The following is a 13,691-nucleotide window of genomic DNA, read 5'->3' on the forward strand; positions in this document are numbered from 1 at the left end:
AAAATGCTAATGAGTTGGTTGTGAGAGGAAATATCTTCAAATTTTAGCTTAAAGTGTTTTCCTAACTAAGTCACAATCAATGTCGATATTTGACTCCCTCGTGGAAAACAAGATTGATTGATAATAATCATTTATTATTATTTATTATTTCAATTAGGGGAAACGGCTGGTCCTTATTTATGTACTTTTGTTTGTCTCGCACTTTGCCAAGTTCCATTGTTAAGATTTGAATGGAATGTGAAACTTGGTTGGTGCAATTCTCAAACTAAAATATGGAAACAAATTAAGAGCAATGAATCAGCTAACAAAAGCCCTATTCAATTTTTCTTATAGAGTTATTATTAATTAGTGTAGAGTAAATTCCCTAACATCATTTAAGCCGTTATCCAACTTAGTTCCACATGTATTTTCCCATTTTTGGAATCGTTCAAGTGGTACTTGTTGTTGATCCTCTCATTGTGAAGAACATCACTAAGATTAATTTCCACGTACCCCAACGATTCCTACAAGTAAAAATTGTTTTAACATTATATATATTCAAGGTCAAAAATAAGAAGATTTGTAACATTATATATATATACCTTTGATCGAAATTGAAGGCCTGTTCTTTTGCTCAACACCTCAATGTGGATCTTATCATCTAAGGGAGGCTCTTCAAGCATGAATTGGAATTCTTCACCCCAAGTGGGGTTGTGAGTTTTCTTCATCATCTGAAAACACAAAGTGAATAAAATGATTTCAACAACTTCAAACTATGGTATTGATAACAACTATGAGGAGGAAAAAGTTGACCTTTGTTTTTCGTTTTTCGCCTTTAAAGTGAATCAAAGCATATGGATTATTGTGATGCTCACCCTCTACATCCTCAGCTCCTTGTATAGTTACCAATAGTAAACCTGCTCTACCATATGACCCTTCATTCAGTCTACTCTTTTTCCTATTTCTCATGTTTTCATTAGATTCATCTCCATTGTCACTAATTGTGATGCTATTTGTTCTAAAAGGAACATAGGTAAGCTCCACCACAAGCTGGCCTCTTTGCTTCTTGTTCTGAGGATCGTTCACATTTGTATTCTTCACTAAATCTAATGTGAATCTCTTTGTCTCATTAGGCCTTACAAGACTCAATGGAATTAACTGCATTCCTAGCCTGTCATGTCCACCAACCTTTGATTTTGAAACACATTTAGATGATTGATTTTACTTTAGTAATGCAAGTAGTGAACTTGAGTTGATTAGTGTCTAAACTAAAACTAGTGTAAGAGAAAAATAACCTTGTCCCAATCATATACTTGTAACTCTAGAGCTTGAAGTTGTGGATCCTTAACAATAAACCTGAACTTTTCATTCCACACAGGGTTCAAATTTTTCATCTTCACAGTAGTTTTCTTTTCGGAAAGCCTTTCTCCACTAAAGCTGAGTTTAACATAAGGATCAGAAGTACCCAAAATGTCCATTTTCAAAAGCTTCATTGCCCGAACAACCGTCACATGTAGGATTCCCACAGGCCTCTGTACAGCCACTCTATTATTGGAAGAACAGTAAGAATAAAATTTCAATGTGTTCTCATGAGAGAAGAGAGATCAACACAAGTGATATCTACCATGTAACAAAAGCACTTAACACTTACGAGGAAGCATCAAGAATAGGTATTACAAGAGTTTGAGGCCATAGGTAGAGGGTTGCAACTTGTTTCTTAATAGTATCCTGAAATCACCAAAAAACAATTAGTTGAAAGTTGATTCAAATTTCATCTATCTAAACAAATTACTGGTGAAGCACCTGAATAAAATGATAGAGGCCAGGTATTGACATGATATCCCCTCCCAATATTTTCAAGCCAAAATCTACATGAGGCTGCATGACATCCGGGTCAGTTTCACATACTTAACTAAGATGTTTTACATGGTTAATTTCATTAGAATAAAAGTACCCTTTGGTGTCATAAAGTTCTACTTCTACTAACCTTCTCCATCAATGAGATCACAACATTAGCGAAACAAGGAAAGGTGGGAACCAAAGGCTTCAAAGTTATCCGCGGTGCAGCAAATATTTGCAAATCCACCAGCTGAAGCTTAGACAATGAGTTATCTTTTTTATATATATAAAAAAATACATTAACAATGCTCCCTTTAAGAATGTTAACCTGAATTTTAAGTCTTAGAGATAACAACTTTATTGTAAAACTAATGTTAGGATTTCCAGCCCATCTCAATGCAGGTTCCATGACTAGTTCTTTCTCATTAGTTTTACACACTTTCATACCTAGAAAAGTTAGAAAGTTCGGGTTCAAAACTTAAACACTTTCAGTATTAAAAAGAGTAACAAAGATGATCCAACAAGTAATAAACTCACCATAAAGTTTGAGTGGAAGGGTACCAAGACTTAAACTCTCGAACTCGATTGCTTCTATGTGAAACTTTCCAATGTACTGTTTGAATATAGGTTCTGCCATTCTTCTTATAGTGCCACAAATTCCCTGCAGATTAAGCCAAACTCGGTCTCAACTCAAGTACATTTTTAACATTTTTCTTCCAAATAGAACCTTTAGTATCTCACCTTATTGAGGTAAGGCCACATTTCCAAGATGAACTTGTTTAACCAGTCTACCTGAATTTAGAGGCCATGGAACAAACATAATCATGCAAATCATTACACATGACACACAAACAAGAAAATAGTATTTTATTTGCAAAGAAAATGCAAATACTAACTCGATCATTATCCGGGGTTTTCATCCACAATGGAATTTCATTCATGATTTCTTCTAAAGAACTTGTGTCTAGCTCATTTAGTGGCTTCATAATTGGATCCTGCAACATCTTTAAGTGGTCAATCTTATACTTATATATTAAAACCCAAAGTGAACTAAATGATTTCAAATGCTAATCTGTTTGCAAATACAGAGGAAAACAAGAACTAATAAACACAATATATATACCTTTATATCATTGGAGTCTCTGTAAATGAAAAGAATAAAACCCAACAAGAGTCCACTGCAGAGTCCAATTACAAAACCAAGAAGTTCCAAGAAACTGCTTAGAAGCCCCATATCTTCTAATACAATAATAGTTCAGAAAAACTAATGAAAAAGAAAAGAATATAAGTAAAGAAAGAGAGATAGGGAAACTATAATATGTAAGGAAACTATTTTCTTGAGAAACTAGAAAACAAAACCATTGTTATTATTATTAAAAAAAGAAAAATAAGAGGAAGAAGAAGAAAAAACAGAGCGCCAAAATATGATGGTATCGGTAAGGGACAACGCTACAGCTTGTCGTTTACAGTTACGATTCAATTCAAAACAGTGTACACATAGCTTTGCCTTTGGGCACGTGAAACTACCTCTGCACTTTCCTTTTTTTTTTTTCTTGTATGGATTTCTTCTTAATTACTTATACTATTTTTCTTTTTTTTTTTTTTTGGAAAGGTTTGATTTTATTTATGAAAATAGATTTGTTATTATATTCTTTTGGTAATACTATTACTTACCTCAAGATGAGCTGTTTACTAAAATAATAAAGAGAGAATGACTTTCTTTCTTTGAATGGTAAATTAACATTATGGATTCGATTGGTATACTCTATTATACCGTATTGTATTATATAGTATTATATTAAATTGTATTTTATACAATTTTATGTAAAATTATATATAGTCTTAACATTTATAGACACCTAAATATATAATATTTTAGTATAAATTAAAATTTAACATAATATTATATAAAAATATGATATATAATCTAATTTAATATACTAAAATACAATATAATACGACTTAATAGGACGTTCCAAATGACTTGTATGTATGCAACAATTTAGAGTTGTAAATGTAACTTACTAACTAATATATAAAAGAGATTTACTCTGCATTAAAAAAAAAAGAGAGAGAGATTAATACTTGGAAAGGGTTCAAAGGTATCAATTACTCTTGCCATATATACTTTTCAATACAACTAGTTTACTATTGTTATAAGACCATTAAACTTAGGCATATCATATATAATATGGATAATTATTTAACAATATATTATTCCTTTACTATGTGAAACAATTCAGGATATATATGAACTTCTATTTTGTTAGTACCATGTAGTGGTTTCTTGTCAAAGATTCTGTTTCTAATATTTTATATTTAAACAACATCACACATTAGTGTGAAAATTAATTTAAATTTTATTAGTTTCCGATTTAAAGATCTTATCTTATGCATCAAATGAATAAGAAATTGTACTATAAATAGATCACTATTATTTTTTAAATATAACAAAATAAAAAACGAATAAAAAAGAAAGAAAAAAAACACGACAGGTTTCAACTTTGGTATTGTTTTGAATACTAATATTCGTGAAACAACATAAGAATCTCCCATAATTTTATAATTGAGAAAATCTTCTTTCAAAATATATTAGGCATCTATAAGCAAATCTCTTTCACAGATATTCATTCTTATTATTCTTAGCCAGATATATATTTTAGCTGAGATTTGGAGGAGTAGATCCAACAACTACAAAATTTAGATTTGACATGTCTTAAATAGCTTTACTTTTAACTAAACCAAAATATTTATTTATGCGTACACGTTTGTGGATATAAAATAATCTCAAGTAATATATAAAATTGGATAAAGAAAATGGTACTCATGAAAATAATTTTTTTTTGAAAGGAGATGAAAGTAATATTAGATGGGATAAAATTATTATATGTAAAGTTCTACCAAAATTATGAGTAGTTTTATCATTAAAAGGGTTGGGTTGGGCTTACTTTAAAGGAAAAACTGTACCTAGCAACTCAATAATGCACTGAGGTGTACTGTTTTCTTCTTCTAATTTGTGTTTACTTTAGAGAAAGCTAACTTCTTTTTATAAAATATGTTCGTCTAGGAGATAGTGAGTTCACAATTTTATTTTCTTTTTTCCTTTTATAAAAAGAATAAAGAAACATTTTGTCAAAATCTCCTAGTAAAGTCATTATTTTGAGTCACTAATCTCTAATATGAATTCCTTTTCGTGCCACACGTACATGCATGAAAATTGCTCCAACAAGTGTTATTTACTTATTCAATTTACTTATATTAAAAAAGTCTTGAAATAAAAAAGCTGGAAAAATAAGATTGATAGGTGTCGATTAAATGAATTTTCAAAGATTACAAACTATGTACATCATAAATGATTTTACAGATTGGCTCAAATTAATTACATGTATACTTCATATTATTATTTTCTATCTAAATTGCATTGCAGTATATCTGTGAAGTACTCCACTAATCAAAGAATAATTGTATACATTGCTTAAGCCAGCCCTGTAACCTGGCCAATTTATCTTTTTCACAAAAATTATGAGTATACATAACTTGTCATGTGTGGACCTTTTTAGTGCAGCATTTGGTATGGTTGTAACTTGTAGCTATTTATTACCTTCAGATTTCTCAAACTGTTGTCCATCGAATCTCAACATGTATCTTTCCATTTTTTGAATTGATTAGATGGTATTTCTCATTGATCCGCCCATTATCAACAACATCCCTCAGATTAATTTCAACAAGCCCCAGTGATTCCTACAAGATACAAAAAAAACAATGAAGCAATTTATAAAGTATGTGGAGTAACTTGCATCTCAAGTAAACAAAAGTAAAAAGTAATGGAACAACATACCTTTGACAGAAAGCTAATCAGCCCTCTCTTGCTCAATACCTCAACATGAATCTTCTCATTCAGAGGAGGCTCCTCAAGCATGAACTGGAATTCCTCATTCCACAGCGGGTTACGAGTTCTTCTCATTGTCTGCACAGAACAAAAGCTTATATAATTTAGCAAAAAACTCTGTTATTATGATGTAACTTGTTACCTTTGTTTTCTTTCTTTCTCCCCTAAAGAGAACAGCAGCATAAGGATTGTTGTGATTTCGACCCTCCACGTCCTCAGCACTTTGGACAAAAACTGTAAGCAGACCTGCTCCACCATGAGATCCATCATCTGATGCCCTGTCAATAACACTTTCTGCTTTTCCATATGCATCTAAAGGTCCATTAATGTATTTGAGGCTGTTTTCTTTGAAAGGAATGAAAGTCATCTCAACTTCGAGTTTCCCTCGTTTTTTCTTCTCTTGATAATCTCGAATACTTGTGTCCTTGAGCAAATCAAGTGTAAACTCCTTTGTCTCATAAGCTGTCAGCTGTTTCAAGGGGACTAACTGTAATCCTAACCTGTCATGCCCACCAACCTATGAAGAGTGAAAAGTCATAAATGCAAATTAGAGAAAACCCTCAACATGTTAAAGTAATCATCTTCAACAATTCAGATGGACCTTTCACTTACTCTGACGATCCTGCTGAATTATTTTTCCTTATACTACATAGTAACACAATGAAATGAGCTCAAAATTCTTATTAATAGCTATGATGCAGAAGCTAATTTAAGGTTTCAATCTTAAAGACTCACACCAATGGAATAATGGTGGATGATTCATTGTGGTTAAGGGTAGTTACTGTGTGGGATTAGGAAAGTGTATACTGGAGAGTATGGAAAGAGTGGTGTTATGCATGAAATGAGTAGATCACTCTGCATCATGGAGAGTCTAGGCCCCTCTCAAATGCCTAAGGCCATTGTCACTGTATTTCTATTGCTCCAATATCTATTTTTCTGCTACTGTTCTTGGATTTTTGCTGCTATTAATTGTACCAAGGGGATTGGGGCACATCATAATTGTGATGGAAAATGACTTGAGCTGTGTTAATTAAGCTACCAATGAAGCACAGGAAAAATCAAGTAAGAGTTTCTTTGAATAGAGGGTAATAGAAAGTTAACCTTGTCCCAGTCATAGACTTGTAATTCAAGAACTTGAGACTCAGGCTCCTTCACAATAAGCTTAAAGTTCTCATTCCACTCAGGGTTTAATGTTTTCTTCTTAACAGTGGTTTTCTTCGATGAAAGCGTCTCGCCTGTCAAACTAAGTTTGACATAAGGATCAGAAGCTCCTAATAGGTCTTTCTTCAAGAGTTTATGAGCTCGAACAACATTCACATGCAGTATTCCCACAGGCTTTTTTATTGCAGCTCTACAGAGAAGCAAAAGATTTATTGTTACTTGGACTCCCTATACTTGAAATCTTACAACCAACATGAGCTCAGATTTAAAATTGTAATATAAACGTCAGAAAATAGAGATTTAATAAGCTTACGTTGAAGCATCGAGTACAGGTATTTCAAGAATTTGAGGCCAAAGGTACATGCTTGCAACTTGCTTTTTAATAGTCTCCTGTAGAGATTGTATTGTCAAGTGAGTTCTATACACCAAAACATAACAATGCAATAATAGCATACTAGCTTAAACCAAAACCTTACTCCTAAAACCATGAAACTATTACCAGTGCAGCACCTGAACAAATCGATAGAGGCCTGGTATAGACATGATATCTCCTCCCAATACTTCCAACCCGAAATCAACATGTGGCTGCAACCAAATCAGTTTTAGAACACCCTAGTTTAAAAGGGCAAAACAAGATAATTGATGTTCTGAAAGATCTATTTACCTTTTCCATCAAAGATACCACAATGTTAGAAAAACATGGAAATGAGGGCACCAGAGGTTTCAATGATATCCTTGCTGTGGAAAAGACTTGTAAATCTACTAACTGTGAAGAAGCATAATTACTGCTTTAGCATCCTTTTAAGAGTAGAAGATAAAAAACCAACAAAATTATGGACTAAATAAATAAATTACAGACAGATTATATTGGTAAGGAAGCATTTTAAGGCTATACTGACCTGAACTGTAATGTTTAGAGACATCAATTTAATCACTAAAGAAATGTTGGAATTGGAAGCCCATCTAATTGGAGTTTCCAAGACTAACTCCTGCTCATTAGTCTCATAGACTTTAAGACCTGAAAACATATGAAAAACCGAAACAACTAAGAGTACTAAACAAGTAATAAGGCATGGCACTGGATTATATTAAGTCAAATGCAAACCATTGTCATTAACTTGTCTAATAGATGCAATCTGAGGATGACAGAAAGTTCAATAATCCCCAATTAAAGAAAAACAGAGTTATCTGTTTCTGGAAGTTTGATTGATACGAAATGCAATGTACAAAAAATTTACACCGAATTCAAAGTGATTCCATCCATAGGTAACTTTACACTAGAAAGATAAATTGAGATGGAATACCGCTAAGAAAAAAAAATGGCAATTACTTACCAGAAATCTGTAATATCATATGAAATTTCCATGATATTACAAAACACTTCAAACTTACAATGAAATTACCATAGACTTTGATAACACAAAAATACATTGTGAGCACACTTACCATAGAGTAAAGGAGGAAGATCTCCTACACTAATAGTGTCAAACTCAATTGATTCGATCATGAACTTCCCAATGTACTCTTGAAATATTGGTTCTGCTGTACTTCTTATAATACCAGGGATTGCCTGTAAATAAAATGAACTCAAGCAAAGAAATTCGAAACCGAAACATATATAGTTACTTTATTACTCAACTTATTACCTTAGCAAGGTAAGGCCACATCTCTGTGATAACTTTATTCATCCAGTCAACCTAACATAGATGATTTAATCATATACAATTTGTTGAAATTCAAGGTAAATAAATACAAATGAATAATGTTGTAATAAAATTTAACAGTGATACTCACTCGATCATAGTCAGCGTTCTTCACCCACAATGGGATTTCAGGCAAAAGATCAAGCAAAGCACATGTGTCCAACTCAGAAAGTGGCCTGACAATAGGATCCTGCAGCATTAAAAAAAATCAAAACTTTGTCCTTAATTTATTCGAATATATCAGATTTGAACTAAGCTTTACTTATAAATATATTGTGTATAAAAAAATCTCTTTCCTTTGAAAAGGGGTTGTTACTAAAAATTCAACTCCAGATGGTGTGAACAAGAGAGGGAATACTCAGAGAATAATTCCTTATAAAGAACACATGATACAGAATTATTACAGGAAGGGTTTCTCAAGAGCACAAAATTATAAAAGGCAATTTTTATAAGAGGGTCAGAATATTGAATACATCTCATACCAATCCATTTCTACTCTTCTTAACAATTTTTCAATAATAACTGTGCCTGAAGAAAAAGCAGAACTTCAGATACAGATGCTGAAAGACTAAAACGTAAGGTATCCAGTTCACCATTTCAAACATATTCATGACTCATATGAACTCCTCTAAGAAGACATATCACATATACATATACACATATTTATATACATTACCTCAACTTTCTTGGGCTTGGAGTAAATAAAGAAGAAGAACCCAATAAGGAGACCAAGAGGCAGTCCAATTCCAAAACCAATGATCCCAAAGACACTGCCCAGAAATCCCATTGTTCTAAAATTTGGAAAGAAACCTTAGAACACCATCAAGCAAAAATGGAACTGCATATACCAGACCAGAACATTTGCATACAATGATACAAAACCAAAAGAAAAACAAAGAGCGGCGATACAATCTAGGACTTTGTCTTCTTGGAAACGTAAGAAGTTTTGTATTTATATGAATGGAAAACAAAACCAATGGAACAGAGACAGGTTTGTTCTGAACAAGCTGACGAGAAAACAAGAACAAAAACTGGTATGTACATAGATTTAGGCACGGTTTGCTCTTAGTGATGATGGTGCTTAAATTTTAAATATAATATGTAACTTACAAAAGGAGGTATCAAAACTTGGTTATATATTTACTCCTATGCCCCTCAATGTTTCTATTTTTTTAAGTTTTATTTTTATATAAAACCAAAAAAAAAAAAAAACACGTATTAGGATTGTTTATTTATTGCTGATAATGCCATATTGCCCAAGATCCAAACTCATAGTCAACATGACCAATTAGATCATTACAAATCACATAATCTCTCATTGAATGCTCAATTCCAGATTAAGTCTTCTAACTAATAATAATAATTGTCATTTTCTATTTTGAAGGATTAATAGAATGTCATTTTCTATAAGAAAAAGTCTCAATAAATAAAAACATTGATATTCGATATCAGTGTGCTTAACACGTCTAGACATGTCGTCTTATGATTGGTAAACGATACTCCCTAAAAATTATTATATTAAACTATATCGGACTTGATATTTAGTTAAACCAATAGTGATATTAATACATAAGAAGGTGTTAGACACCACTGGTACCCTTTAGTATTTCCCAATAAATAACACTGAGCATTGTTATTGGGCATCAGTAGTGTCTAACACTTTTAAACATGTCGTCTTATGATTGGCTAGCGATACTCTCAAAGTTATTATATTAAACTATATAAGACTCGATACTTAATTGGACCAACAACGATATTTATACATAATAATATGTTAGACACTAATGGTGCCCTTTACTATTTCTCAAATAACACTAGAATAACCCAAAGTCCCCTTTCTAAAAAAGAATAATCCAACGTCTTTTCTTATGCAGGGGCATCATCGGTCAAGCCGAATTCAAAAGGCTTTACGTGTGTGTACAACATATATGCTGTTTAATTGTTTATTTTATTTAGTTTTTTCTTTTACAATTCCAAACCAATAAGTAATTTCCTTATCTTAACTGATTAATTTGTTTGTTTTTAACTGTTGGCTTTTTTGTTTGAAGCTATTGGGTATTTCTAAGTTTGAAACTTATTTGATAGCTTGCAATAACAGGAGAGGGCTCCACTTGGCATGAAGAAAATGATTAATATAATAACTAGTTATGAGATTGTGTTGTTGAGGAAGCCAAAAGGACCACCACCATTCAGAAATTAGATGGAAATATATGGTTTTCATTTTCCAAAATGCAGGCTTGAAAACTCGATGCCATATCTCTTCAAGGCATTGCCATTTCCTTTGACAAGTTGTCACATTTATTTAATTAATTTGATAATGCATATCACACATCACACACGCATTAGATTTATTCTCCACCAAGTTTATAACTCAAATAATACAAAATATTTTAAATTATTAAAGGGTTAATGCTATTTTGGATCAATGTATTATAAAAAATTACTGACTGTATCTTTTGTTTTATTAAATAACAAAATAGATTATATATTGTCTAAAATAGTACAAATAAGATTTTGAGTTTAATTTTTGATTTTTTTTAATATAACCAACTTGATCAATACAATTTCGAGCACGATCAGATGTAAAAAACGTAACTAGTTTTGTCATAACACCTATGTATCAAATTATTATTATGTTTTAGTTTACGAAAAAAATCAGTTAATGGTACTATTTATTTTAGAAAATACAAGGTTAAATTTATCATTTAACAAAGTAAAGGGCTCAATTAATAACTTTTATAAAATACAGGATCTAAAATAGTATTTATCCATTATTAAATATACATGTATAAATTAGATAATGACCTTCACTGGAATATGGCTAAGATTGTCATCTTGGTGTTTTCTGGGTAGGGTGGTTTGAAAGTTTAAGTTTCGCTTTTTCGTGCCCGAGCCATTCTTTATTTTCTCATTGAGAGTAGAGATGGAAATTTATACCGCGAGGATGGGTAACCGCGGGGACCCGCCCCTAATGGGGTGGGGATTCCCCGTCTTGGTGGTTAATGGGGCAATGGTGGGAGACAATTTCAATATCTGAAGCGGGGATAGGACGGGGGCGGGAATAATACTATCCGCACCATATCCGACCCCGATATAAATATATAATTTTATTTTTATTCTTAACATATATATAGTATATATATGATTGATAATCAAAATTATATATCATATGCTTAAATTATGAAAATCTAATGACGATAGTGAACTGATGATCATTGTGGATTACACGTGTAAAGATATTTTCTTCTCGATTCTTAATTTCATCTTTGTTTATTTTTTAATTTGTTGGGAGGCTTGAGAGGTATGAGACTATGATCCTATTTGGGTTATGATTTTTTTTTTCAAACTTTGAGACATATTTAGTTTTTATTTTCTACTAGGTTATGCTTTTTTTAGGTAGGTTTATCTTTTATCTTCTATGAATTATTAATACATAATAAATATTTGTGAGAATATTGGTTTAATTTATTTTTTCCAATAATTTTAAATTATTTTTTTATTTTACCTTAATGGATACCCGATGGGTTCCCAATAACCGATTGGTATTTCCCTACCCCGAATCCGTTGGTTATTAGACGGGGATGGGGCGGGGATGGGGGTATAAATAGGTAGCGGGGATGGGAGCGGGGATTGCATTCCCCGTACATTAACCGCCCAATTTCCATCTCTAATTGAGAGCCATTAGGGCTCCTAATGGGACTGTTGCTTAGCTTTCTTTGTTTCTACAATTCTTGTGGGTTCCTGACCCAATATTTGGAGGCGACACCCTGCAAGGAGGGAGTTTCCAATCATGGAGTATGGAGGAGACCTCTCTAAACAATTTTAGGAGAGGCTCTCCTCAATACCTTGGTGATCCTTACGACGCAGGGTATTTAATTGCTTGGGTTGTTTTTCATTCTTTTCCCTTTCAGTGGCTGACCTTGATGATGAATTTGACCTCGAGGCTGTGAACATCGAGGATGTAAGGGTTGAGGTACCTGTGGAGGGGCCCTAACGAGACCTTGCTCCTGAGGCTGCCCCAAAGGAGAAAATAAGAAAAACTACAGCAAAGGGCAAAGCAAAAGCCTCGTCCTCATCTCCCATTGTTTACAATGATTCCGTTTGGAGATGGATCAGAACATTAACAAGTTCAAGACTTATAATATGATGGAAAAGTTGTCCACTGAAGGGGGAGTTTGCAATATTCCCAAATTGGTGTGGAACATGTTATAATTTGTGAGAGAATTTGCTTCCCGGTGCAAGGATGGGTTCAGCGTCTGGAGCTAGGCCCATATCTCGAGTGGGGCACACTTACCCCTGAGAACTTGGGGGTTCAATTTTCCGCATCTTACGTAACACGTACCGCCCAGACAATAACTTTTAAGATGGTGGAATCAACTGAAAAAAGGTGCAATTCCGATGATGGGTTCCGCATCTTACCCCTGTGAAGGTCGGAATTGCACCTTTTTTCAGTTGATTCCACCATCTTAAAAGTTATTGTCTGGGTGGTACGTATTATGTAAGATGGGGAAAACTGAACCCCCAAGTCCGAAAGAGATCTTGTATTGCTATGCTCTCAAGCCTCACCCCATGTGTGCTAAACACAAGATTGGATTCTAGAAATTGGAGAAGTATTCGGACGTGCGGTGCCCCATCATCGTAACATCACACTCCCATGACCATCAGGAATACTGGTTCTTCTCCATTGGGTTCCTAGTGAAGAGGGTACATAACCTCCCTTTGGAATTAAAAACTCTTTGTAAGAATTTTTTCTTTTATCTGTATTCAATATTATTTCCTTGTTTAGAATTCATGACTAATGGAAGTTTTCCATTTGTGATAGCACTTGTGCCTCAGACTCCTGTGAACGAGGAGATGAAGACAAGATTGGCTTTTTACATCCAGATTTTGAACAGTGCGTTGAACATAAGTAACCTAGTTACTATGAAGTTGCTTCGCGAATATGGATTTATAGTTGGATTCCTAAGTGTATATAACATCAACAACAAGGGCATTGTCTATATTTCTCCGTAGGCTAAGGAAAAAATAGTCGTTGAGGTCTCCAAAATCATGAAGGGGGCCTTAAAAGAGGATGAATGTTTGATGACAGATTGGGCACTTTGCCATCCCAACCCCTTGAC

The 13,691-nt window shown here is 33.2% G+C and overlaps 2 protein-coding genes across 3 annotated transcripts; both read right to left on the reverse strand.

The window, feature by feature from the left end:
• Positions 1 to 283: 283 nt before the first annotated feature.
• On the reverse strand, positions 284 to 3,415 carry LOC115708222 (synaptotagmin-3). Of its 2 annotated transcripts, XM_030636440.2 has the most exons (12): positions 2,942 to 3,415; positions 2,715 to 2,813; positions 2,560 to 2,610; positions 2,356 to 2,479; positions 2,147 to 2,265; positions 1,967 to 2,068; positions 1,783 to 1,857; positions 1,631 to 1,707; positions 1,275 to 1,524; positions 793 to 1,167; positions 582 to 710; positions 284 to 503 (listed from the first exon to the last, which is right to left on the reverse strand). In XM_030636440.2, exons 1-12 carry the CDS (start codon positions 3,050 to 3,052, stop codon positions 375 to 377), a joined length of 1,641 nt encoding a protein of 546 aa, XP_030492300.2. In that variant the 5' UTR covers positions 3,053 to 3,415; the 3' UTR covers positions 284 to 374. The 2 variants fall into 2 exon arrangements, with proteins under 2 accessions (XP_030492300.2, XP_030492301.2); XM_030636441.2 differs by lacking the exons at positions 2,147 to 2,265; positions 2,560 to 2,610; positions 2,715 to 2,813; positions 2,942 to 3,415 and having other exon boundaries at positions 2,356 to 2,481.
• Positions 3,416 to 5,089: 1,674 nt separating this feature from the next.
• LOC115704830 (synaptotagmin-3) lies at positions 5,090 to 9,731 on the reverse strand. Its single transcript, XM_030632038.2, has 12 exons — positions 9,248 to 9,731; positions 8,663 to 8,761; positions 8,515 to 8,565; positions 8,315 to 8,438; positions 7,768 to 7,886; positions 7,533 to 7,634; positions 7,379 to 7,453; positions 7,182 to 7,258; positions 6,809 to 7,058; positions 5,850 to 6,224; positions 5,657 to 5,785; positions 5,090 to 5,559 (listed from the first exon to the last, which is right to left on the reverse strand). The coding sequence occupies exons 1-12, from the start codon at positions 9,356 to 9,358 to the stop codon at positions 5,431 to 5,433; spliced, it is 1,641 nt and encodes a 546-aa protein (XP_030487898.2). The 5' UTR covers positions 9,359 to 9,731; the 3' UTR covers positions 5,090 to 5,430.
• Between the last annotated feature and the right edge of the window lie 3,960 nt (positions 9,732 to 13,691).

Source organism: Cannabis sativa, chromosome 1 (assembly GCF_029168945.1).
Source record: "Cannabis sativa cultivar Pink pepper isolate KNU-18-1 chromosome 1, ASM2916894v1, whole genome shotgun sequence".
Lineage (NCBI taxonomy): Eukaryota > Viridiplantae > Streptophyta > Magnoliopsida > Rosales > Cannabaceae > Cannabis > Cannabis sativa.

Coding starts and splice junctions, on each gene's coding strand:
- LOC115704830 (XM_030632038.2), bottom strand. CDS start 9,358: ATGGGATTTCTGGGCAGTGTCTTTGGGATCATTGGTTTTGGAATTGGA. Junction 7,454..7,532: donor TGGTATCTTTGATGGAAAAG/GTAAATAGATCT, acceptor ATTTGGTTGCAG/CCACATGTTGATTTCGGGTT. Junction 7,259..7,378: donor GCCTCTATCGATTTGTTCAG/GTGCTGCACTGG, acceptor CAATCTCTACAG/GAGACTATTAAAAAGCAAGT.
- LOC115708222 (XM_030636440.2), bottom strand. CDS start 3,052: ATGGGGCTTCTAAGCAGTTTCTTGGAACTTCTTGGTTTTGTAATTGGA. Junction 2,814..2,941: donor GAGACTCCAATGATATAAAG/GTATATATATTG, acceptor AAGATGTTGCAG/GATCCAATTATGAAGCCACT. Junction 2,266..2,355: donor CCTTCCACTCAAACTTTATG/GTGAGTTTATTA, acceptor TAACTTTTCTAG/GTATGAAAGTGTGTAAAACT.